The sequence below is a fragment of the Camelus dromedarius genome, chromosome 11, assembly GCF_036321535.1.
Source record: "Camelus dromedarius isolate mCamDro1 chromosome 11, mCamDro1.pat, whole genome shotgun sequence".
NCBI classification, from domain to species: Eukaryota; Metazoa; Chordata; class Mammalia; order Artiodactyla; family Camelidae; genus Camelus; species Camelus dromedarius.
This window is the reverse complement of record NC_087446.1, coordinates 46,424,050-46,451,152: the sequence shown is the minus strand read 5'-3', so window position 1 is coordinate 46,451,152 and position 27,103 is coordinate 46,424,050. Positions and strand designations below refer to the sequence as shown.

General features: G+C 36.9%; 1 protein-coding gene across 1 annotated transcript in view; it reads left to right on the top strand.

Moving 5' to 3' along the window:
* SLC2A13 (solute carrier family 2 member 13) overlaps positions 1-27,103 on the top strand; it is a 328,147-nt gene that overhangs the window by 214,320 nt on the left and 86,724 nt on the right. Inside the window, exon 5 of the mRNA XM_031462748.2 lies at positions 25,500-25,663. Coding sequence (XP_031318608.2) covers positions 25,500-25,663 — 164 coding nt within the window. The remainder of the gene's footprint in view (positions 1-25,499; positions 25,664-27,103) is intronic.

The window sequence follows — 27,103 nt, the reverse complement described above, 5'->3', positions numbered from 1 at the left end:
TAAGCTAAATTGGAATTGTTGCTTCTCATACCTGGACAATTAATTCTGGGACAGAGCTTGCTTCAGTTTGATGCCTCCATTTCTGAGTTCTGCTGATCCTTTGCTGGTTACCTTCTCTGACAAGGTCTTCCCTATTGTCAAAAGGTGTTTGCTGCAGTTCCAGGATTCTTCCCTCCAACAAGGAAAAGCCAAAGTTGAATATTAGAGCTCATGAGTTTTGTTTTTGCCACATGCCCACATGAACCACATACTGAGCCCCCTCCTCCATAGGGATTGGCATGAACTTACCCTTCCCCTGAAAAAATCAAGACTGAGAATGATGGAAACAGAAATAGGGTGAAGAGAGACTAGGAGGCCAAAATCACAGCCACTGTTTACTACCCTCACTGTCTCCACCATTTAAGAATCACTGATACATCAATAGATGCATAAAAAGCATTGGATAAGATTCAACATCTATTTGTGATAAAAACTTGCAACAAAAGGGTATGGAAGTAATGTACCTCAACATAATAAAGGTCATATATGATAAGCCCACAGCTAACATACTCAATAGTGAAAGGTTGAAAGCTTTCCTTTAAGATCAGGAATAAGACAGATGTGTCCACTCCCACCCCTTCTATTCAACATATTACTGGAAATCTTAGCCAGAGCAATCAGGCAAGAAAAATAAATAGAAGGTATCCTAATTGGAAAGTAAGAAGTAAAATTGTCTCTGTTGACTGATGACATAATATTATATATAAAAAATTCTAAAGTCCACCAAAAAAAAAAACCTCTTAGAACTAATAAACAAATTCAATAAAATTGCAGAACCCAAAATTAATGTACATAAATCAGTTGCATTTCTATATACTAACTATGAATTATCTGAAAAAGAGGTAAAGAAAACAATCTCATTTACAATAACATCAAAAATAATAAAATACTTAGGAAAAATTTAACCAAGGAGTTGCAATATATAATGAAATTTCTAAGTATACTGAAAACTCTTAAGATACTGATGAAAGATAATGAAAAAGACATAAATGAATAGAAAGATAGCTTGTGTTCATGGACTGGAAAAATTCATATTGTTAAAATGTACATACTACCTAAAGCTATCTATAGACTGAATTCATTCACTATCAAGTTTCCAACTGCATTATTTTTTTACAGAATTAGAAAATCTACCATAAAATTTGTCTGGAAAACCAAAAGACCCTGAATAGCCAAAGCAATCTTGAGAAAGAAGAACAAAGCTGGAGGCATCACACATTCTGGTTTCAAACTATATTGCAAGCCTACAGTAATCAAAAAAGTATGGCACTGATATAAAAATAGACACTTAGAGTAGTGGAGCAGAATAGAGATCCCAGGAACAAACCCATACATGTACAATCAACTAATACTTGAAAAGGGAACCAAGAATACTTAATGGAGAAAAGATAGTCTCTTCAATAAATGTTGCTGGAAAAACTAGGTATTTACATGCAAAATAATGAAAAGACTCCTTTACACTACTCACAGAAATCAGCTCAAAGTAGATTAAAGATGTAAAAATATAAGTCCCGAAACCATAAAACTAGAAAAAAGCATCAGGATAAAGCTTCTTGATACTGGTTTTGGCAGTGATTTTATGGACGACACCAAAAGCACAAGGAACAAAAGCAAAAAGAAACAAGTGGATTTACATCAAACTGAAAAGCTTCTGCAAAGCAAGAGAAACAATCAACAAAATGAAAAGGCAATGCGTGGAACAGGAGAAGATATTTGCAAACCACACATCTGATGAGGCATTAATATCCAAAATATTCAAGAAACTCAAACAACTGAATAGCCAAAAAACAAGTAATTTGATTACAAAATGGACAAAGGAGTTGAGTAGACATTTTTTAAAGAAGATATGCAAATGACCAACAGGTACATGAAAAGGTGCTCAACATCACTAATCATCAAGGGAATGCAAACCAAAACCACAGTGAGATATCACCTCACACTATTGGGATGGCTATTATTAAAAATACAAGAGATAACAAGAGTTGGCAGAATGTGGAGAAAAGGGTACCCTTGGACGCTGTTGATGGGAATGTAAATTGGTGCGGCCACTGTAGGAGACAGAATGGTGTTTCCTCGAGAAATTTAAAATAGATCCAGCATATGATCTAGAAGTTTCATTTCTGGGTGCATCTCCAAAGGGAAATGAAATATCTCAAATAGATATGTGCTCTCTTGTGGTCATAGCAGCATTACTTAAAATAGCCAAGACATGGAAACAACCTAAGTGTTGGTTGATGGATGAATTTATAAAGACAATGGTGTGTGTGTTAGGACATCATTAAGCCCTAAAATACAAAGAAATCCTGTCATTTGCAACAGTGTGACTGAGTCTTGAGTGCATTATTCTAAGTGAAATAAATCAGAGGAAGGAAAATACTATATGATCTCACGTTTATGTGGAATCTAATAAAACCCAACTCATAGAAACAGAGAACAGATTGGTGGTGGCCAGGGGTGAGAGGTGGGGGAAATGGATGAAGGTGGTCAAAGAGTACAAACTTCCAGTTATAAGTACATTCTGGAGATGTAATGTACAACATGGTGACCACAGTTAACAATACTGTATTGTCTATATGAAAGTTGCTAAGAGAATGGGTCATGAAATTTCTCACCACACACAGACACAAAATTGTAACTGTGAGGTGATGGATGTGTTAACTAACTTTATTTCACAATATATTCACATACCATATTTTTTAAAAAAAAATCACTGGGTCATTTGATAAATTTTATAACTGTGTCTCCAATATTTTTGTGCCTTTTAGAAAAATTCTGCCCAAAGTAAATCTATCTAAGACAGTATTTTGATTAAACGACTGATCACATAGATTAGTGCCCACTTCTGTAATCCTCTATTTGTATCCCAATTAAGTTCTACACCTAAATGAATGAGATAAATGCCATATTCAGGTTCAGAATATTATTCAGACTTTCTGTAAGTAATTGGGCTTATGCCTATCAGATCAATTTAGATTTTAGCCTTATTTTTCCATCTAAGTTGGCTAATTGGATTCAAATTAAGTTAATTACTGGATTTCTATGGCCTTTTAATTCTGTCTCTTTCCCTTATTACTCATCTCCTAAGCACAGTAATTTAACTATCCATCACCTTAGGAAAGGAAATGACCTTTTTTATGAACAAATGTTTCCCCGAATGTGGTCAACCTTTTATATGCAGCTCAATAGGGAATAAGACACAGAATAAGGCATTGAATTCTTAAAGAATTCATTTCCAAGTTGCTTATTTCTTTTGAGTTTGAACATGAACCTGTTGTGCCAGTTACCGCATTCACAGTAAATAACTAAGAGTCTATAAATTATGTAAAAATAAAATTATATATATATATCCCATCATATCTTATACTTTCTATTAGCCTATAAAGTATATGAAGATGACCCTGTGGGAGACGGGAGTTACAGGCAGTGCAAGAAAATGCTGATCTCTGCCTTTGAAATGTTAAGCCTACTGTGAACATACCTTTTTCTAGAGTTCGCCATGGTGAGAAAAGGAATTTGTTATTTTAATTTAAATACACTTGGCAGAGTTTAAAAATGACATGAGATCTTCTATGGTGTGTACCTGGGGTATAACACTGTTTAATTTATTGCGAGCAGCATGAACATAGCATTGAAATAATACTGCACATTGGTCTGGGGAGGGAAAGACACATTTCAGGTTTAAAAATAGTTCTCTCGTGTTTACACACCGTTTTTCATTCTTCATTTCTTCTTTTTTCTTTCTTTTTCTTCCATCGTTCATTTTATACACAGAGGTAAAGAATGTGTTAAATAGCCTAAAAAGCAGAGTCACAACATGTGCACATTTAACTTGTTCATGCTGAAAGAGAACAATCCAGAGAGATATAAACTGAGTGGGTGACGCTGGTTCCCTTCCATGAACATAGGCCCCAGACTGAGCAGTAAAATGGGAAATTACCATTTGCTGTTTCCTCATGATTTCTTAGGATGTGAGTGTGATGCAGACCTGAGTGTAATCCTTAATTTAAAGATACATATGTTACATATAATATCGCCTTAAGGACAAGTCAGCTACTTTAGCTGGTGTCTGGCTGACGAAATAGTCATCTGTTCTGTGAGAGAGGAGAAAACCTGGAGCCATGGAGCTCCTGAGTGGCAGAATGTCAGTCTCCCAAAGGACATACAAGTACTGTTTACTGTAATTTGGGGGTTAATCAGAGGATTTTCAGAGATAATTATGAGATCTTCAGAACCTAATCGTCTCCACTGTATCATCACCATCTCTTCACTCTAATGGTATAGACATAGGGGTTTGTAAGGCTTACCTTGTATTTTCAAAAGAGTTTTGTCTTACCCTTGGTTCTTTTCAGTTTAGTAATTTGATAATCTTTATTCACAGCCTGAAAAAGAGACATTTGACCCATCAAAGCCAATTCTAGAGGTTTTTCCTAAAAGAATATTCCTACAAATAGAACAATATGTACAAATATGTTCCCTGCGAGGGGATTTGTCTCCTCCACATGGGACCGCAAGGCTGGGAAGTGCAGTCGGGGCTCAACCCGCTCGCTTCCCAGGACGGGCGTCCACTCGGATGCCCACTTGTGTATTATCCATTTTCCTCTGAGGCCCCCCGCAGGGGCACAGGTCCCTACCCAGTCGCTCTACTTCCCTTCCCACCTGAGTACATGTGTGTCTTTCTTACAGCCTTTCTTGTGCAAGAGACCTTCTGCCGGTTTCTAGGCGATGTTCAGTGAGGATTATTGTTCTATATGAAGATGTATTTTTGATGTGTTTGTTGGGGGGAACTAAGGGTTAGAACTTGTCTCTTTTTTTTTTTCTTTTATTGTCCCATCTTTGTGGCTAAAGTGAGATAAGTTAAGACATAGATTACATTCCACTCCACCATGTACCAAGTTGAAATTCTAATAAATGAAAAAAAGGACATGTGTTTTTCCCGTGCATGTACTTGATTGTAACAATTATAAAAGCCGTAGATATTTTTAGCTCACCGTTGGCAAAATAAATTGTTTCCCAGTAAAAGTATATGTAACTTGATAAGCTTTTGATTATATGAAATACTGTAGTGAATATGAAGATGTTTCACTAGGATATACTGAATAGTATTCAAAGTCTTCAGCTTCTGAACCAACTTTGGGCATTTTTAAACCCTGCTGGGCGTTGTTACTTTCTTCTAGAAATTATATTTTTTTCTTTGAAAAATAACTTCTGCAGTTTAGGCTCATCCGCAGGCGCATCCATGAGTGGCTTAGTGTTCTGCTGCTGCTGACTGTGGTTCCTTCTCTTTCCTGCAAGATTTAGGTCCCACTCCTAGAGTGCTTCCCAGACCCAAGTGTGGTAGAGTTTGTGCACCAGCTTTCTGTGTAGCATATTGTTCGGACAGTTCTTGTTAGTGGTTTCATCTCCATTTCTTCTTCTTGTTCTTTTTTTTTTCTTTTTAATTGAAGTGTAGTCAGTTACAGCATTGTCAATTTCTGGTGCACAGCACAATGTCCCAGCCATACACACACACACACACACACACACACACACTTGTTTTCATATTCCTTTTCGTTAAGGGCTATTACAAGGTACTGAATATGGTTCCCAGCACTATACTGAATAGTCATCTCCATGTCTTCTTTTCTTCTTTCCTATGTTTTCCTTTCTTTCCCTTTTCGCTTGCTTTTTCTCTCTTTATCTTTGTTGCATCTCCTTGCTTTATTCCTTAATCTTTACATCTGTTTTACTCTTATTGTAAATACAGCTGAAGAACCAGTACTCTCAACAAGATCAGTTTAATTTTATTTTGCCCTTTAATTATTTCGGTGTTAGAATTTTTAATCTGTCTCAAATATGGTCTGGGTTCAACCACTCCAATATCCAAGCTAAATCAGTTCATCAGGACAAACTGTTTTTGTAAATTGAAGGCTAATTTTATCTCTTCTTGACAGTCTTTTCTTACATCAAATAAATCTTTTCCTTAAAGGTTTTAGTAGCTTACTTGTCTGAATGTTGACTATGAATCAACATTCAAAAAAAAAAATACAAAATATTATTGTTGTAATCTACTTTTATTCACCATGTTCATGAATCTTCTGTTAATAGCATTGAAAATGTGGATAACCAGTATTCAGTGAATTAGAATTAAGCAAAGCAAGGCAAAACAAAATTTTACCTCAATGGCTGTCATAGCCATATTTTTTATAGATAAGAATTGAATTCACTTCAAGGCTTTCAGAATCCATTTTCAGTTTAGTTGCTAGAGCTGCTGCTATGTGCAAAGACCTAATGACGTGGTAACACAGCTAGTAGAGTCTGCTATGACCATACTTACTAAACGTTTGCAAAACTGTTTAGTAAAATACACTAAACATTTACCGTAATGTGCCAACTGCCTACCAAGTGCACTGAAACATTTCAAAGTAAGTTTCTTGCCTTTTGAAAACTTGTATAGTCACCATCTTTTCAACATTTATGTCACTCCCTACTAACATAAATATGTTGTAAAAATTAATTTACTGTTTAATAAAAAGAATGGCTAGACTTTTTAAATTCTACGTTGGTTGTGAGTTGAAAAACTGAAATTTTATGTTTTCAGTATTAACAGAATCCAAAGATATTACTTTGTGGGGTTAAAATAATTGCAGAAAGTGTATTTCTTTTAAATATAGTTGAAAATAACTTGAAAATTAAGACTTTAAAACCAGGTCCAAGATTCCTCTGGTAAACAAGCCCTCTCCCCCAATAAAAAAGCATATTATTTATTTGCACAAAAGATCAGTTTTTCCAGTTGGAATCTGACTTCGTACTTTTAAATTAACCCTGAATTTTATTTTTATTAGAAGAGAGTTGTAAATTTTCAAATCAGTGTTTCATTTTCTATAAAACAAATATAGGTGAAGTAAATTTTCAGAAGAAAACAACATTCAACTTAAAATGCCACTAAGCATTTTCCTATATAGTAGACCAAACTCACTTAAATGACTGAATATGGTTTTACTGTCTTACTCTCTAACTTTCATTGGTTTTTCTGATTTATTTTGTACTGCCTTTCTCGGTAGAGATTATGCAAAGACTACATTATTATGGTTTTATCTCAATAATATGGAAATTTAATTCAATTAATTGAATTTAGAGCAACTTAAATCAGATTGTAATATCAAAATTAGTGTCCAGTTAAATTTTTAATTTTATTTTTTGATTATAAGGTTTGGTAAATTATCTGTATAAATGTCAGTATTTTTGTTCTTTTTCTTTGCAAACATGATATTACTCTACAACTTTGCTTTATGTCAAAGGCAGAAAATCTAATTCAACTTTGGCTGATTTTTACCTCTCTGCTTTTAATCTTACATCCAAACTCATTATAGGGAGAAATTTTTGTCCCTTCTGTTACAGAGAACTTTTCTGTCACAGTTGGGAACAAATACAATATTTCTTGTTTGTTTTTAAAGAAAGTCAGCGAGGTCTGTATTAATTGGCCAGGCTGCTGCTGATATTCATCAATTGCTGTTTCTTTTGTTTGAGATAAATGGCAGATTCGTAAGAATCTGTCCAAAGAAATAAGTTTATTGTTTAATGCACTCGTTTTTCAGTAAAAAAAAAAAACAAGAAAACAATAAAAATAAAAATTAGGATAGCAGTATTTTTTTTTAAGTGTCTTCCTCTTGACTAAAGTTTAAGCCTCAACAGTTCTATGGATTGAGTTCCAATGATAAAATCATAAGCAATCCGGGGCTCATCCAGTGAAATCTGTTACAGCGCAGTGTCCATCGTAGTCCTGTGACTGGGCCAGACAGCACCATGGGTCTCCTTAGGGAGAAGTAAAGACATGCACACACCAGCATATCTGTCCCTGTGTTCTGAACAAGTGAATGAGTAAGGAAAGGTGGCCTTGCCAACCTGCTGCAAGACAGGGAAATTAATGAGAGAGACAGGGGGAGATGGCTTTGTTAATTACAGAAATGTAACCATGGTTTTCTCTAGCTCAGGCTCCTTTTATGACTTACAGTATAAATGTGGTATATGCAGCAGACATGCAAGTGTGAACTGCAATAAGATGCATGCTTATTGGTGGCTTGCAAACTTTCAAGAACAGAAGTTAGATCTCCTCTTCTCCACAGGAGAGAGTTAATGTGTGAATTAGCAGCCTTGATTAAACCTACTAACAAACTCATATATGTTATTGAGATAAACGTATTTCCCAAGGTAAGTATTATTTTCCTTCTATGGTATCTACAAACCCATTTAAAAAAACAAAATCATAGACAGCTAATGAAGGTGATCAGACCACTTATAAAAATGGTAACTTCACAGTAAAGGAGAGAGGTTGTATCAGCTGAAGGTCTAAGAGAGGCTGTAGATAAATGTTGAGCCCATGTAGATTTAAGCAGCAGTGTGATTTAGGGAAATGAGCTCATTGCAACCACTAACCTCAGGCAAGTTCTTTATCTCTCTAAACCTCCACGTTTCTAATGTGCAGAATTGCAAATCTTAAGGATTACTGGCAGTAAAGTAAGCCTGCAGCAAATGATACCCATTATTTTCAAGTTTCTGTCTTAATCTTTACTATAGAACTCCTGAAGTAACATACTTTCATTGCTCCTAAAATTCGTTAACCAAAGAAGCAGTAGAGTTGAGTATATTAATCAGAGGTGTTCTTATGCTTTTTTAAAAATAAGTTACAAACCTCCTGTCTTTGGCCTAAACTATTCATGACTTGACTTACGAGCCAAGCTCTGTGAACGCATAGGGCTATGCGGTCATGAGCAGAATAGGGTGCCCTTCCTCAGGTTTAAAGAGAGTTCAGTGGAGGAGTCAGAAAAGTAAAGAATGTTATCCTACAGTGCAGAGATGCTACGTCAATAGTAATCACATAGTAATCACAGAGCGTGGGTGGGACTCAGCGCCTCATGGAAAGGGTGGAGGGAACTGGGGAAAGGTTGGTAAAGGTTTCCCAGAGAGAAGCTTCTTATTTGCATCTTCAAAACTAGATCTAAAAAAAGTACTTTTGAAACTATGAGAGGCTCTTAGTAGTTTAGGTGCCCAACATTTTTTTGTTACCGTTTTTTAAAAATATATATGCAATAAAATTCATTGTTAACATATGAAAAGATATAAATAAATAAATTAAAATGATTCATAATTTCACCTCCCAGAGATGACATTTCATTTTTCATGTATGTGTATCTACTTTGACTTACAGAAATAAAATCATGTGGTATTTACCCACTTATAAACTTTTACTTAATAGTAGTAGTGTTACTGTTGTCCCATGTTGTTGCTTATCATTTTAAAGCATGTTTTTAATAGCTTTATAGAAATCTTTTGCATGGCTAGACCATAGTTTGTTTAGCCAATCTCATAATACAGGGTTTCACTGGGTAGGGCCTTTTGTTTCTGCTGCAAAAAAATGCCCACAAATTTAGTGACTTATAAAAAGCACAAATTTATTATCTTAAATCCTCTGTCAGAAATCTGACAGGGGTCTCATTGGGCTGAGGTCAAGAAGTCAGCAAGACTGCATTCCATTCTGGAATCTATGGGGCAGAATTCATTTCTTTGCCTGTCCAATTTGTAAAAGCAGTCCTTAACTTGTCCCCCTCCCATCCCCGACCCAAAATCCATCTTCAGAGCCAGCAGTGGTGAGCTGAGTCCTCACATAACATCACTTTGATCTCCTTCATAGTCCCATCTCCCTCTGACTCTTCTGCCTCCCTCCTTTACTTTTAAGACTCTTGCGATTATGTTGGACCCACCTGAAGAATCCACAGTCATTTCCCCATCTCAGGGTCAACAAATTAGTAACCTCCATTCCATCTGCAACTTTAATTTGCCTTTACCATGTAGCTACATAGTCACAGATTCTGGGCATTAGAAAATGGACATCTTTGGAAGGCCGTTACTCTGCCAGCCACAACGTAGTTTTTTTTTTTCAGTTTTATAAATAATGTATAATAATAATGATGCTCTAATGAACTATGTGAAACTTCAGTTACATCTCACTTTTATTGGGTAAACAGATAGGCAACATTTTCCTCTAAGTTGAATAATATTCTACTTACCTTCTTCATTACATATGACTCCAGATTTTATATTACTAGTAATTGCTTGATTTCATACTAAAAAAAGTGATAGAAACACATATTACTTAATATTGGTGACTGGGGTTATTTTACAGATTATAGGGTTTCTATTCACATGTAGCAATTTTAACTTACTGTAGAAGTATAAAATATTATTGACCAGAGGCAAGTTGGAAGTGGAAGCTGATAAAGGTAAGAAGAATTGCATTTATTTTTTTCAGTTGAAATAATCATATGGGAAAATAAGAACAACAAATGAGGTTTTAGGCCTTGAAGCAAAATGTTGTTCATCACTGAAGCATAAATTCTCTGTGCGCTCACTTCAGGTGTGTAATAGTGTCTAAGTACCGTGCATGAATTCACACCCCCGTAATTATAAAATGTGGAATAACTTGTTAGAGAGCAAGACTATACTTGTATTTGTATTTGTTAAAATTTCTCATACAATATAGAAAAGCCCAAGAATCTACCAATATTTAAATGCTGAGAAAGGTTATATAGCATCCTGAGCAAATAAGGTAGAGTTTAGAGATGCATAATGAAAAATTTAGCAACAAATAGGGGATTGATAACAAATTTGGGGATTTGAATTGATGATCTATCAATGATAAATAAGTGAGCAGTCAGATATAGGTGACCCACAGAAAGACAGAATAGGCCCAATAAACTTTAAAATGAAATAGTGTGAGAGGACAACATGATCTGGCATCTGGTTTGATTTTAGTAAAGATAAGAGCAGTCCCTTCAGTCTAGTTTATAAATAATTTTTCTAAAGACCACAATATCAAAGCTAACATTTAAGTTATATTGTTCAACATAGGGAAAGTTCTCATTTGTATTTTTGAAAAGTAAACTCTTTGAACTATTGAGAAGAAATGTAGTTCAGTTTTTATGATGTTTGAAACTCTGGAATAAGTATAGTAGTTTTTATTCAGACATAAGCAAATCATAACTGTATGAGTCAGATTATAGCTGTGTGAGTCAGGGTATAAAGTTAAGTCTCACCAATTATTAATATTTGATACTAAGTATTTGATACTAAATTTGATCTTAATATTATAGTATAACATTGTGATTACTTTATAAGAATTCCAAATAGAAGAAAATGCCATATTCAAAAAGATCTCTGTGTTGAACTTGTTTGCCTTTTATGCCACTGAGAGCATATTATGAACAACGAGTGACAAGTTAGTTCAATGCCCTCCTGCAATTCTGTCCCATCTGGTAAAGGGTGAATATTCAACAACAGGGTAAGGTTTGCACACTGTCGTTAATTATAAGTACCATGCTAAATTGTTTGGTTTAAATGAAAAACCTAGAAGGGTTAAATACATAAGCATTTTCTCCCATGAACCAGACAAGAAGCAGAACTTGAGCAGAACTCTGCCTACCTACGTGTCCCTGTGTCTTTCCAGAGGGACATGGTTTCTGCAGGGTTTTTTACTAAGTCAGCCCAATTATTTCATTATGTGATATTTACCAGAGCAGTTCAATAGCGTTTCCGAGCAATCCATCACAAGGCTGAGAGCGGGTCTGGGGTGCAGGTTACAAAGCGAGAGTAAACTCATTTCTGGAGGTTACTGAAATTAGAAGGAAGAGAGTTGTTGGTCACCGGTCTGTTCACACCACTCCCCTCTGGCTTCTGCCTTATTTGATCTGTAAGGAGACAGAGAAAGAGGAGAGCCTCAAACAGTGACAAGAATAAACCCATATTTCTTGGCTCCAGGTTCATGCCCTTCCCTCTCTGCCAGCAATGCGGTCACTTCTGCACCTTCCTTGCCAAGAAGAAAGAACTAGAAATTAAAAGAAAAAAAAAAAAACAGATTTAGTTAAAATATAACAAGTCTTCACAGCAGAATAACAGGTTACTTTCCCATGGAGCTGGAAGAAGAGGAAGCCTATCTTCTGTTTTAGAAAAAACTCCTGCTCAATGTCTAATACTCCTTTGCCCACCATCACCGACCGTGCCAGAGGGAGTGAGGAAATCTACTTCTCCTTTTTCTCATACATTTGTGAAGATGCTCTTTTTGTTATTTACATTCCCCTTTAATTCTGCTCGTTTCTTTTATTGATTCTGGAGCTCTCAGTGACCGAGGAGAGTTTAACTGGCTTTAAGCCTCTGGGACAAGCTAGTGTTCTGTGTCCCCCTTAAAGGACCGCGTACTTCCAGGATTTCTCTTGTCACAGACTGGCTGCCCCTCCACGGGCCCAGCTCTGAAGGTCTCTTTCTAACTGAATGTAATTTTGTGGTTTTTATATCTTATCAATTTCACTGTTAAGGACCACTTATTTGGTAGCAAAAGTGTTCAACAATGCAAAAGACTTCAGCTATGGAAAAATGAAAATACTTTTTATGCAGGAAAAAAATGTAAAGTGGTAAATGTGCATAAGGGTTTTATGCTTTGCCCTGTGCATAGAGTGAATCCACTGAGTAAGAATTTCCCTGGCAGTCTCTTTGGGATCTTGAGTATGTGTGAGAATGGTATGTGGAGCTTTTATATGGAGTTAATTACACCTCCAAAGTGCGGATCGTTGACTCTTACCAAGTTTGCATTTCCATAGTGTTTGTGATGATTGGACGGTACGTGAGCGTCCCGCACCTGGATACTGCTTGGCATCTAGTAAATGCTCGATAGACGTTATTTCTCCTTTTCCTCTTTTATCAGGAGATGAGTTCTGATCATTTCCAACTCGAAAACTGAGTTTCATAGACTCAGAAAAATGCTAGTAAATGTTAGCCCTTATTCTTGCTGCTTTTCTTTTCTGTGTTCTCTTGGAAGCACCTTTAGATTTTAGCATAAGAAACACGAAGTGGACGGGGATTTATAAACCTGATGCTACGTATTTAAAGGAGAGTGGAGGATTAAGGCAATTCAGTCAATTTAAATACAAAAAAGTTTTAACTCAGAAGTATTTTCCTCATTCTCCTGGTTTTTCAGAATTAGCAAAACGATTCAGTGCTTTTCTGTAGTACTTAAAATGAGTGTCTTTCATGTAGTATCCCCCCCAATAAATGTACACTGACTCGCTGATAACTGCTCCTCTTCTGTGCGTCACACTTCACGCGTGCACACAGGCAGAATTTCTTCTGTCGTCTGTGAAAGGTCCTGCAGTTCTGCTCCTAATTGAACAAGCATGTCCTGTTGCTGCTTTAATGTACTTGAAACGAACTAAGCGCAGTTTTAGGTCTTTCTTTGAACATCAAAGGACACAGGGCTGTCAACATGCTTGCATCAAGTCAGCCTAATTTACTGTTAAATAATACATTGGTGTGGCAGCCCTCTCTCTGCGGTCTTTTTCGCCCAGGGCTGTTACAGCTCAGCTTGTTCCTCTGCTGTTAAAAAATTGATCAGCTTTCTTTCCCTGAAATTTGGAAAAGGAAAAATTAGATTTATTCATACTAACTCAAACGTCTTTATTCATTTCAACCCTTCCTGTTCCAGAAAATTTTTCAGAGGACTTAATTAAACGTACAGAGAGTCAGTAGTTACAGTAAACTTTGAAGATAGTGATGTAGGAAGCAGGTCAAAGTAAGACAAGCTGACTTCTACACGAGAAGCTTTCTGTAGAGTGGTGTCCGTACGAGCAAGGTCACAAAGCTTATCTTTTTCAAAATGGGCTTGGAACCCCTTACATTAGAATCTCTTGAAATGAATCGGAATCCTGGGCAGGGGTGAGTGGGTGGAGGTGAGTAAAGGGGATGGACAACTTGGAATCTTGTATTTGTTACAATCTCTGGATGGATTTTTTAAATATATTTTTGTTGAGGTATAGTCAGTTTGCAATGTTGTGTCAATTTCGGTGTACAGCACAATACTTCAGTCATACAGGAACGTACGTATATTCGTTTTCATATTCTTTTTAACCATAAGTTGCTACAAGATATTGAATATAGTTCCCTGTGCTATACAGTAGAAACTTGTTGTTTATTATTTTATATATAGTGGTTAGTATCTGCAAAGCTCGGACTCCCAATTTATCCCTTCCCTCCCCCTTCTCTCCCTGGTAACCATAAGTTTGTTTTCCATGTCTGTGAGTCTGTTTATTTTGTCAATAAGTTTGTTTGTCTTTCTTTTTAGATTCCACATATAAGGGATATCATTTTTTTTTTCTTCTGGCTTACTTCACTTAGAATGACATGGATTTTTGTTCACATTAATGTTTGAGAATCGAGTTGCTCCAACCATACAATATATACAATACATGATTCACAGTGTCCCTAGAATAGAAACAAACCAATATCCCAGAGAAGCACAAGAATTCCTCCTTACTAAGATCAGAGGGAATTTCTCTGCAGGTGCTTCATTGGTAACTGTCATATCCATTAATATTTATCTCTTCATGGAAAGTTGATTGTAATCTCTAAACTCGTAGGTAATGGTTTTCATATCATGCCCTGCAATTCCTTCATCCACAGTCTGGCAGGAAAGAGGGAAAAGAAGAACTCTCTCTCACTGCTTGTTATGTGTTAGATGGTGTAATTCTCTGGTCTCTTGTTCACAGTGTTGCATTCCACTTCCCCTGCTGCTCGTGTTCGGCCTGCCCACCCTTTCTTTTCCTCAGGAAATGAACTCATCCGTTTGGAGAGTTGAGGAGTGAGCATCAGAGGGGATTCCAAGTACAGTCAGTCTGTGTGTTCTCACTCTGAGAACTGAGCACTCCTGCCGACCGTTCCAGCATCCTTTCCCTCCAGTTTGCCATCTTCCCTGCTCAACTCTTTGCCTTCAGGAGCCTCTTTTCCACTTATCATGGATCCCCTTTATCGAACGCACACCTGAACTGCGGTCACATTCGGATCACTACCATCTTCTATGAAATCAGTTTCCTTCCTGGCAGTTACATCCATCTCTGGCACTACTGTTTTTCTAGTCAGTCAACCAAATAGGTATTTGTCACCCTGGTTAGGACTTACAGTCTCTCAAGTGCTTTCTGGTTCTCTGTGTGCATGATCCTTGAGCTGGTTTTAAACGCTCTCCCAGACTAAGCATCTGTAGTTCTTTGCTCCTTTGTATTGCTTCAGTCTTGGAATATGAGAAGTAGTAATAAGGCTAATTGGAATCACTGATTAACTATTCAGACTGTTCACTGGAGTTAATTGCTGTCTTTGTGTTCAAGTAGCACTTTGCTCTTACTGCTCCATAAAACTCGGCCCATTGGAAGGTGCTTTTGTTGCCCTCACTGGAATCAGAGACTTCCACAAATGCCTTCCTGAAACAGTCCCAGAAATTGCTTGTCTTCTTATCTGCCACATAGTAGGCCTTGAATACGTGTATTTTAACTGCATGTAATTGAGACGTTTGGCCATTCTGTACTTGTTTTCCATTAAAACATCTATTACTATTATCATGTACAATGTGATATGATATGATATCATATGAATCATATGAATAATAATATATGAACAAATACTTCTTGAATTAAATTAGATAAGCTACAAGTTTATTACAGTGTCATGTTTGTAGCGTTTTGGGCACTGAGACATTAAAAAAAATGTATCATTTCATTTAAGAACATACTAAGTTTGGCAAAGAAAAAAATCAGTCAACTGTGTCTTTATCTGAAGACAAACACACTATGTTAGTTTCTCATGGTTATTATTTCATGTTTGTTTTACTTAAAATAATATTAGAGGTTCATGGTGCCTGAATGCAATGATTAGCACTTGAATTACTGGGCTTGAATAAAAGTTTAATACTTTTAAATAATGTGTATTTATTATAGAAAATCGGAAGCATATAGAGAAAGAAAAGGTACCTAAAATCTCACCACCCTTATACAGTGCGTCTTAACATTTTGGTGTAGTTATTTGTCTTATTTTTCTGTGATTAATTTCAATAGTTGAGATTCTGCCCTCTAAATAATTTTGTATTTTGCTTTTTTGCTTTATCCTGCATACTCTTGGTCTGTTTTCCAGTCTGTGATTCCACAGAGATTTACAGTTAGAAATAATGTGTATAAATCTATGTATCTTTGCATAATCATAGCTTTGTATGGCCATGTTCCAAATATTGCTTTTATATAGAATGAAAGTTCTTACAAACTTTTGATTACAAACAATCCTTTGAATCCATTACAGCTTGAAATAAAATACCATTTATACCCTTTTGATGGTGCCCCAAACAGTTTTTTCATAAAGCAAATGACATGATCTGCCCTTTTTCTTAACTCAGGCTTTTAAGCCTCTTGAGAGAAATTTTAAATAGACCATTACCTTTTCCCCTCTTGTTTGCTTTAATGAGGTGTTGAATGTGTACAACTTGGAACCAGAGACAGTTTGCATCATTTGAGTAAAAAAGCTCACAAGTCAGATAGTCATTTTGTGGGGAGGTGGTGGGGTAGGAAATATTTGCAAAATGTATTTTTATCAAAAGTCTGGTATTCAGAATACAATGAGCTCTCTAAACTCAAAAGGAGGAAAACAAACAATCCAGTTGTTAAATGAACAGAACAGTCACACAAAAACTTTACCAAAGAGGATATGTGATGGGAAAATAAGCATGTAATAAGTATATGAACAACTGTCCAACATCATTAGCCATTAAAGAAATGCAAATTAAAACCACAACGAAATACCATTCCACTCTAGATATCAGAATGGCTAAAATAAAAAATACTCACAATACCAATTTCTGGCAGAGATGCAGAGAAATTGAATCACTCAAACATTGTTGGTGAGGGAGTGGTACAGTCATTCTGGAAAACAGTTCAGCAGTTTCACGTAAAGTTAAACATTTACTTACTTTACACTCTAGCAATCACACTCCTGGGCATTTATGCTTGAGAAATGAAAAACTTATGATGACACAAAAATCTGTACATGAATATTCTTCGTAGCTTTATTTGTTTTGGCCAAAAACTGGAAACCACCCAACTGTTTGCCATTGGGTAATTAGATAAATACACTATAGTACATCCATACAATGACATACTATTTGTAGACCTTCCTCAACTTACTTTTTTTTTAAATTTTTTTGTTGAAGTATAGTCATTTTACAATGTTGTGTCAATTTATGGTGTACAGCATAATGTTTCAGTCATACATACACATACTTATTTTCATATTCTTTTTCATTACAGGTCACTACAAGATATTGACTGTAGTTCCCTGTGCTGTACAGTATAAACTTTATTCTACACACAGCAGTTAGTATCTGCAAATCTTGAACTTCCAATTTATCCTTTCCCACCCACATCCCCCTGTAATAATTGTAAATTTGTTTTCTACAGTCATTTTTTAGTGTTCTCCTCCCTAGTCTTGAGGATACTGGGAACTCTAGTCAGGCCAGTGTGGTAGACAGGGGTGCAGCTGAATCAGGAAAGCACGGTGGTGAGGAGTGTGTTCAAACTCTCTCCCCTTCCCTGTCACCCTGCTCTGGGGATTTTTTTATTTCTTTAAACCCTCTAGATTGTTTGAATACTTTATTTTGAACATAAGTAATTATAATTATTTAAGAGATTCATATTTATAGACATACTAAAACCCACTAAATTACATACCTTAAAAAGTAAGTTTTATGGTATATGAATTATATCTCAATATAAGTTTTAAAATCAGGCACACACACACAAAAAAAAAAACAGAGGTGAAAGTCTGTTTCATCTCTTCATTTATTTAAATAGGCATTTACCAAGTGTCAAAAAAGTAGACGTCTGCTCTGGTGGTTGCAAAGGTGAATCACTCATAGACTATTCTTTTAGGACTTTATAGTCTAGTAGAGGAAATAGAATGTGTATTTAAGTAACATTAATACCAGAAAGAAAATGATATGTATTTTAAGAGAGGTACCGATAAATTGCTGAGAAAAGGCAAATGAAAAGATTAATAATTCCAATGGCAAGTACTGAAGAAGGAATCTAGAAGAGAAATATTTGACGGCTGGTTGATTTTCCATGAGTTCATGTAGAATTGATCGGGAAGGCTGGCAGACTTGGTGGTGGTGAGATGAGGTAGCTCCTCTCTGCTTGTTCACTTTTGCAGTGAATGTTAGGCAAGATTTCTCCTGGGGCTGTGTTTGGAACAGTGGAAAGAAGGGAGATGCTATGAAACCATCCTTTTGAGAGTCGTAGAGTTTGCATCTTAGGGAATTTTAAGTGAAATCAACTTATGTGTTTCTCTCTGGAACCTTTCGGCCTCTAGGTCTAATTGCTGAGTAGAAGAATAACTGAATATAAGTAAGCGGAGTTGGAATTTATGGCATGAATATGACAAGTGGGGAGCAGGCCAAGGAACTTGAGAATGATGAAAAGAAGATGATTATAATGGTTTGGGGTAGTGAGTTTTCAAAGCATCATCAACATCACCTGGGAACTTGTTGGAAATTCAGATTCTTAATCTTGGACCTACTCAATCAGAAATTCAGAGTAGGGCCCAGCAATCTGTGTTTTATCAGGCCTTCCAGGTGATTCTATAGCACATCGATACCTGAGAACCACTGGTTTCGGAAATCTGAACTACTTAAGGCAGTAAGTGCAGTTATGGGAAGGGAGCAAACAGAGAGACAGAGTGTGTGGATTCAAGTGTCCATGAGAGTGCAGAATTATGAGTGGAGGAATTCAGGTAAGCGGGCTGTGAGGATAGGTGATGCTGGCCAGAGACGAGGATGCTTGAAGGATTAAGGGGGGTAATTAAGAGATTCAGGTGTTTTATGGGTGGTCCATGTTGATGCTACTCTTACCAGGAATCATGACACAGAGACAAGAATGGAGAAGAAATTGTGAGGCAGGTACTGAAACTGCCCTTGTGTGATAACTGACCAGAAGGTAGGGCCAACAACTGAAAAAGGGTTAGAGGATGGTCTAGTTCATTTCTTTCCCTTCGTCATCCTACCCCCTTCCTCAGGCCTCCTCTGAGTTTATAGAATGTGGGAGAAAAACAGCCTGAACTCTACATCCAGGCTGTAAGAAGGCCACGGTACCCTCGTGTCCGGGCTTAGTCGACAGGGCCCAGGGAGAGAGTGTGGGAGGGCTGGGACGAGAGGAAGACTGGTTACTGAATCTGTAGGTTCATATGGAAGTGAATAACCAGGTGGGAACAGATGACCTGAAAGCCGTGGGCTCCTGATTATTGCTGAAATAAGCAGGGATGTGAGACATGATGAGGAAAGGAAGAAGCCCTCTGAAGTGGCATGATTAAGATCAGCACTTGTTTCGTTAGCTGGAAAAGACAGTCATGAAGAAATGATGCATATATACCTTCATCGGCTTTTTTAGGTGTACAATAATTCATAACACCCACTGCTTGAACTTTCAGGTTGTTTGTCTTGCGTTAAACCACACTCAATATTGTCATCTGTGAATTCCCGGTTTAGTTTCTTTTGAAAAGAACTGAAAGACAGTTGAGAAGAATCCTAAGGGCAGAATCTTTTACACTTTTATATTTTATCCCCAGTTGTTTTATGGTTGTGTTGCCCACAAAATTTTTAAAAAATAATTTACCTTAATTGGCTCTTCTCAAAGCATATAGTTTTGTTTTTCATATAACTGCATCTTATATTACAGCATCTTATATTCTATTCATTTAGGTATTATTTGATTAAATTACACACTTACCATGACAGGCATAATCAGGTATGGGAACAAACACACCTGATCTGATACAGATCCAATTCAACAAACGGGAGATGCAAGCCTGAATGAAGTCCCAAATGTTCAATGTCCTGTAGCCATATATTTTATAGAAAGAATTAATAGGTTAATATGATAAATTGATGAATTGGAAGTCACGTTAGAGAGCTTCTATCATTGTTCTTAGTGATGCATAGAGGAAAGTCATTGATGTGATTGAAGTGGGTGAGATATGTTAGTTCTGTTTAGGTTCGCAGAGTTATGAAGCCAGGGTGAAGGGTCTGGTCTCTGAGATGGAGGGTGGGTCACATTGGATGCACTGTGGGTCTCTAGAAATCCCTTTTAACTTCCTTTGGCACATTTTTTCTTTGTTCTTCTCAAAAGATTAATAAAATCATTTAAATTATGAAAGCCATCCTCTAATATGTTAAATATGACTAATAATTATGCTTTCTGAGGATTACTATGATTTTTGAATTATTACTTGATTTAAGAATATTGTGATACAATTAACCAGTATGTTAGTTCAAAACACATGTATGATATACATGAAATCCTAATTTCTACTTTTCTAACTTTTATTTTTGGCTTTATGGCTTGCATCTAATAATATACAAAGAGAATTTCTCAATATACAAAATACATAAAATAGATTTGAAATTTTTAATTATTTTTAAATTATAATTTCAGATTTTTATATTTGGGTGAAACATTTTTCTTTTAAAGCTTTTGATGTAGTTTGAATAGTTATCCATGTTTTTGACTACATAAACACCATCCCAGTAGGAGAATTTTTTTTTTTTTTTTTTTTTAGGTAAAAGAACATCTTCTGCTAGAATGACATTTTGAATCTGCAGTCAGTGTACTCTGGCAAATGATACAAGTAAATGTAGCTATACTACTAGGAACTACAAGAGCCAAACCACATAACTTAGATAATGGGAATCTTTCAGGGTTTATAGTCCTTCAGTTCTGCTCCATGAGTTCCAGTCTTCTCATTGAACTTGATCTTTATCCCAAGTACAAACATGACCTGGGAGAATATTGACCAGGTTTGTCTTTGGAAGCTATCCACAACACTGCTAGAATATGTCACCTTTGTGCCACTTCAATTAGAATAATTATGACTACATTTCATCTATTAATTTGTCCTATTTAGACTGGCTGTCAGTGTCAGAAAGAGTATATTTCATCTCTCTTTTATCGTGAAATTAAAGACTTTATAGTTTCATGCCAGAAAAAGTTTGTCTTCATTATGAACTGATTTTTTTTTTCAGATTAAAACTATCATTTACTATTTTGCCTTGGCTGCCAGAAATTTTAGAGCTTTCTTGTCGTAATTATGTATCCAAAGTTTTCATATCTTCCTCTTCTACCTCTCTGACTCTGTCTTCTCAGTGTTCTATTTGTGTTTTAGCAATTCTATCTTGTTATTTTTTAAAATTTCATATATTCTTAATTCCTTTTTGAAAGTTAGTGGTGGATTAAGTTCAATAAATTTCACAAACCCTTACTGGGTACCTACTTCTTGCTGTTAAGTTAACTCTGTTATGCTAGCAATAGTGAAAAAGTCAGGCTGTGTCTTCAAGCAGCTGGAAAAAATAACTTTCAGAAACTTCTGCAAAATGCTTTGTTCAGATAGGAACAGCAGATATGAATTTGGCCAGGCATAGCCAGTACTCACGTTTATTCCTTCTTTGCTAGCCAAAAGTCATCATTAGGCTAGACTGCCATTCCCAGAGCCTACGTGCTTTTTAGAGCTATTTTGTTTTACTCAGATATAAACTTCGGGGCTGGAAGCTGTGTCTCACATTATCTCCGAGACGGGGATGGCACGTACAGTCTGGCTCTTTTGGTTCTTAGACATCTGCAGAGACTTGTGAAGCTGGTCTTCTGTGAGAACACACTGCCCTCAGGCCTTTCATCTCCACTCGGGGGGAAGAGATGATACGTGGGAGATAACCAGAGGTTGCCCCGGAGAATCTTTGAAGAAGATGATAGTTTGTCTGATAGATGATATAAAATGATGTTGAAAAGAGAAGGCATCCCTACTTTGAGTCTAAAAGGGAAAGAAAGCCTTCTTCAGTTGTTCATCGTGTTCTTTTGTGAAGAAAACACTCTCATGTCTTATGCAGTCCTAAACTGCTACGTAAAGGCTTGCAAGATTCTAAACACAGTGGTCGCCCGTTACGTAAATGGTTAGCCAACAGCTTCACTTAGAACGCTTTGGAAATCACACATTTTAAAATGTAAATTAAATGCGTCTTTTCACCACTCCATGACCTGACTTTTAAAGACAAGGTTCATGAATTATTCTGACCTAGATATGTCATGCCCTGCCCTTGAAAGAGCCCCATGAAAGAGATTTATTGTCTGAATTTTTCTGGAACTGATTAGCCTTTAAGTGAATATCCTTGTGTTCATTCCTCACCTTCTCATTCTACCTGTTGGCCTTTTGCCAATTTTATAGCTTATCAGCATCTTTATGTGGTATAATAACCCACCCACCCCTAAGAACAACATGTCACATGTCGCCAACAACCTGTGAGTATGTTACATTACATGGCGAAGGAAAATTAAGGTCGCAGATTGAATTAAATCTAACTAATCAATTTACCTTAAAATAAGGAGATTGTCCTGGTTATCTGGGTTGGCCTGATGCAATCACAAAGGTCCTTAAATGCAGAGGAAGCAGACAAGGACATTAGAGTGAAGGGACCGGAGAGGGGCTTGGACCCATCTTTGCTTTGAAGACTGAGGAAGGGGCTCCCCAGAGTCCAGGGCATGTGGGAGACTTAGAAGCCGAGAAAAGCAAAGAAACCTATTTCCTCTCGAGCCTCCAGAAAGAAAGGCCCAGCTAACACCTTTGATGTTTTTGATGACCCAGTGAAACCTGTGTCTGATTCTGATCTATAGCCCTGTTAGAAAATAAATTTATGTTGCTTTAAGGCACTCAGCTTGTGGTCATCTGTTATGGCAGGAATAAAAACTAATCATTTACCAATGTTTGAGAAAGGAAACTCCATCCAGAAAAAGACTGAATGTGGGTGGGAGTTTTAGCGCCTGCTGACAGGGAGATGTTAGAGCATCATCGAATTCCAGCCCCTGCTCTCACTGTTTCCCATTAACCCAGAAAACCTACAGGGGCCTGTTGCCAGTGTAATGACCTGAAATACGCTTCGAAACAGCATACTCTTCTTTAAGTCTGCGTCCTGTCTGCCTACTCGGCCACCACTAGGGTGATCCTTCCATAGAACAAACTTAAGCATGTTATTTCTCTTTAATGTCCATTTCACGGTCTTCCATTGCCTGCGGAATAAAACCCAGACATGGAGCTTGGTACTCAAGGCCCGTCTACAAAAAGGCTTCTGCTGCAGCCTCATAGCATCCTTCTCTTTCCTACGGACCTTGCTGTGTTCAGCCAAGGTAACACGCTTCTGTTCTGTGAGCCCAGGTTAGTGTTGTGTACTTTTCTCCTTCGTATGTGGCATTTCCTTTACCACCAGTGGCCTCCCAGACCCTCATACCTGTTGGCAAACCTGTATGAATTCTTCAAGACTCAACTCAAACATTAAATTCCCTGGAAAAAAATCAAACTTTGCACAGCAGATAAAATTCTTTGGCCTGTCCTTCATGCCACATTGTGATTTGCATACATTACGGTTTTAAAATTATTTCTTTCCATTTCATCCTCTTATACTAAATGGTGAGCTTTCTGAGGGCAATAACTGGGTCTGATAACATCCTTGTGGGATCCTAGTGACTCATATTGCTTATGTAGTAGGTACTCAGTGCAGAAATATTGAGTGTACAATGATTATGTACCTGATCTGCCCAACGTACTGCAGAGCTGCCATTAGAATGCAGGGTTTTGATTCCCAGGCCACTCTTTGGTTATATTCTGCCTCTATAACTTAAACGTCATGAAGGAAATTCCTCTGTATACCTGAGAAACATTTTCATTAAAATATTTCATGATTTTATTGTGCCAGAAATGAAAACATCAGAATACAGTTGTCCCTCGGTGTCCACGGGAGACTGGTTCCAGGACCCCTTGCGAGTACCCAAACCAACAGATGCTCAAGTCTCTTATGTAAGATGACAAAGTACAGTCAGCCTTCTGTGTCTGTGGGTCCTGCGTCCACAAATACAGAGGGAGGGCTGTCTGTAATTTCTGCTTTGTTTAGTTTTTTATGACTCTATTTGAAAGAGTTATTTTGTGCAATATATCTTTTTATTCTTAAAACCTTGAGAAGATTCTGAAATGTAATAGAATAGCACAGCAAGGATCAAATTCTTTTGGCTTTAATTATTTGAATTTTCTCTCAGCATTTCTACTTTCTGCCTTTATGTCACTTTCTCTGTGGTTACATACAGGTTTGACCTTACTGCACAGGTCCTTATGATAATGAGTTAAGGTGTACACTAGCACTTGGAAACTGTCGATCACTATTCATATGGACTGAACTGTTTTCATAATTTTTAATAATCAGTTTAGACAGTCACTGCAGAATGTTTACAATGGCCGTGATGATGGGAGAGCTTCCACTGGGAGTTTCTCTTTTGACAACAGCTGTCAGAATTCAGAATCTTAAAGTGGTTGGCATAACTGTTAGTGTGATCAGTAAAATACATCTTTCAAGCTGCATAGTCATTTATGTTTGGTTTGCTGTTTTAAAAAGGGAAAACACTTTTTATTAAGATGAATGAGTCCATGTTGATGTTAATATTTTGCATAAGAGCATCATCAATTTCAAAAATAGTAGACAGAGGCCATTGATGAATCAGTGAGACTTAGATGTATTTAAAAGAGATTTTATTTTTGAAATATGTTGAAGAAGTTGGTAAGTATTCAGACGCCGTAGATTGTAACTATGGACATATCCAGCTTGATTGAACACACTGCTAAGATGCCCGCTGTCAGATTTGGGTGAAGCTCACTTGTTGTTTTAAAATGGCTAAGAATGCTCGGCAAAGCCATGGTCCAGAATGTGTCTTCAGGATTTGAATTCTGTCACATTGCATAGGTCATTTGCCAGGAGTATTTCACTTCCTTTGTTTTAAGGGCCACTTAAATCTTCTGATACAGCTACTGATATTTCACTAGGAAAGAAGCGTCCTGTGAGAAACCTGTCATCCTTAAACGTAGCAGACATATCTCCCATTGTGCATCAACAAGTCGGCATTATGGTTTTTCTGAGCCGGTCTCCAGTATATTAATTTAGAACCAAATGAGTCTATAGAACCTAATCACGCAGGTTGTGCTGGAGACTTTTACCAAGAAGCACACCTCTCTAGGAACCACCGAGCCACCGTTTTGTACATCATATCAGTTTCTCATCGCCTTACAGTTTGCCAGATAAATTAACATACTTACTCCTTGTGTCTTTGAAGAAATTCTCTACTTGTACCAGATTTTTCCATTGTATCATATTCCAAAAATATTCAGCAAGTCTCTTTATTAAGTACCTAAAGTCACAGTGTATGATGACTCTAATTCATTCCGTGGGCTTGGAGTTTATCCTTCACTGTTTTAGTGAAACACCAGCTGTCACTGTTCCTAAGTGTGTTAACTTACAGCCTTCAGCCCTTTATTCACTTGCTTGAGTATCTTTTCTTAACCATATAAAGCTCAAAATGAATTTATCTGAACACAGTCTCTTATATATGTGATCCTCTAAATCGTTTGCATGAAGTCTCCTGTTAACTTGATGTTATTACTACAGTGATTCATGGTCTTTTTTACTTCGGGTAGGTATTTTTCTATATGGACAACTATTTCCTTGAGTAACTTACAGCAACAATTGTTTTATTCTCCCCCCCCCCCCCCAGGTACTACAGTGCAACCATTCTGCAGATGTCTGGTGTTGAAGATGACAGACTTGCAATATGGCTGGCTTCGGTTACAGCCTTCACGAATTTCCTTTTCACACTCGTGGGTGTGTGGCTTGTTGAGAAAGTGGGCCGCAGAAAGCTTACCTTTGGTAGTTTAGCAGGTAGGTGCCTGGGTAAAGAATTCAGTTATAAACTTTTCTCTGATGATGACTGGTCAACCTTTCAAAATATAATTCCAATACCACTTCTGATACAGTTTTCTTAGCCAAATAATACATAGAGTTCCTCTTTAAAAGGTTTTTTTTTTTTGAAGTTTCTTTTTTTTAAAGAACTGATGATATGTAACTAGAAATTAGAATTCTAACAACAATCTGAATTTACTGAGGGCAGTATTTTGCTGTTACTGAGTTTTGCTCAAAGGTACAAAAGTGAAAAAGAAAATTTGGTATTCATAAACACTTTTTAACAGAAGTTTTAAGTTTGGAATAATGTGGAAGTAAATTTGGAGCAATTTTTCAAAGCTTTTGAACAGCAAAATATTAAAATCACATAATTTCTTCACAAAGCAAGGACAAACTCGTTTTGTGTTTGAACTGGGCCTAAATTGTAGAGTAAATTCTGACTGGTTAAGTATGTTTTCTGTGCTAACTATGACAAAACCCTTTCTACTTTCAAGCGTCTTTTGTCTTTAAACTCTGCCCATTTCGTTTATTATTTCTCTGTAAGCAAGGGCTGTTTCAAATGAGACCCATCTCTGCCATTGTCTTCACATGATTACATCATGTAATTATGTAGTCTTTTGCAAACAGACAGGCAGATTCCCACTTACCAATTAGCTGTCCTCTAATAGTTTCTTTGTAAGTTTATTTAGAGTTAGAATACATTTTTTCCATTAAAATGTGCAGTTTCCAGGCCAGCATTAACTGAATTCTATTTTAACCAGATTATACCTAAAACATTTGATCTCACAGAACTGCTTCAAGGCACGTGTCCCAGATTTTGTTGAGAAGGTAGTTCGGCGTTTCATACTCAGTTATTAAGAACACATACTCTCTCCCGCCCTGAACTCCAGAAGGAAGAGTGGGCTGCTCCCACCGTTCTGGCCTAAGCAGTGGAAAGCCCGAGAGTTCAGTAATGTGAGTTAAATCGCAGTATCAGCCCTGAGGGGAGGGCGAGCAAAGAGTGTCTGATTAAAAGGCAAAGGTAAGCGTAACAGCCAAAGGTAAGAGAGGACAGGTCAAGGACAGCGGAGGGTTACAAACCGTACATTTATAAACCTGTTCAAGGAACTAGAAGTGTTTAGCCTGGAGGGGAAAAAAAAGCAAAGAGACACCTCATAGATATCTTATTCTAGCAGATGGTAGAGGGTATAAATTTTTACTTAATATAAAAAAGCTATTCCTAGTAATTAGCATGACCCAACACTGAGTTAGGCCGCCTCATTAGAATAGTAAACTCTTAAAAGGACAGATGACCATCAGTCAATAATGTACTAAAAACAAATTCCCACAGTGGGTTGCAGGTTGGATTTGCTGACTTATTGAGGTTCAGGTCAGCTCTAAGAAGAGGTAATAGCTGCTTTAAAATTTCTTAAATGGACA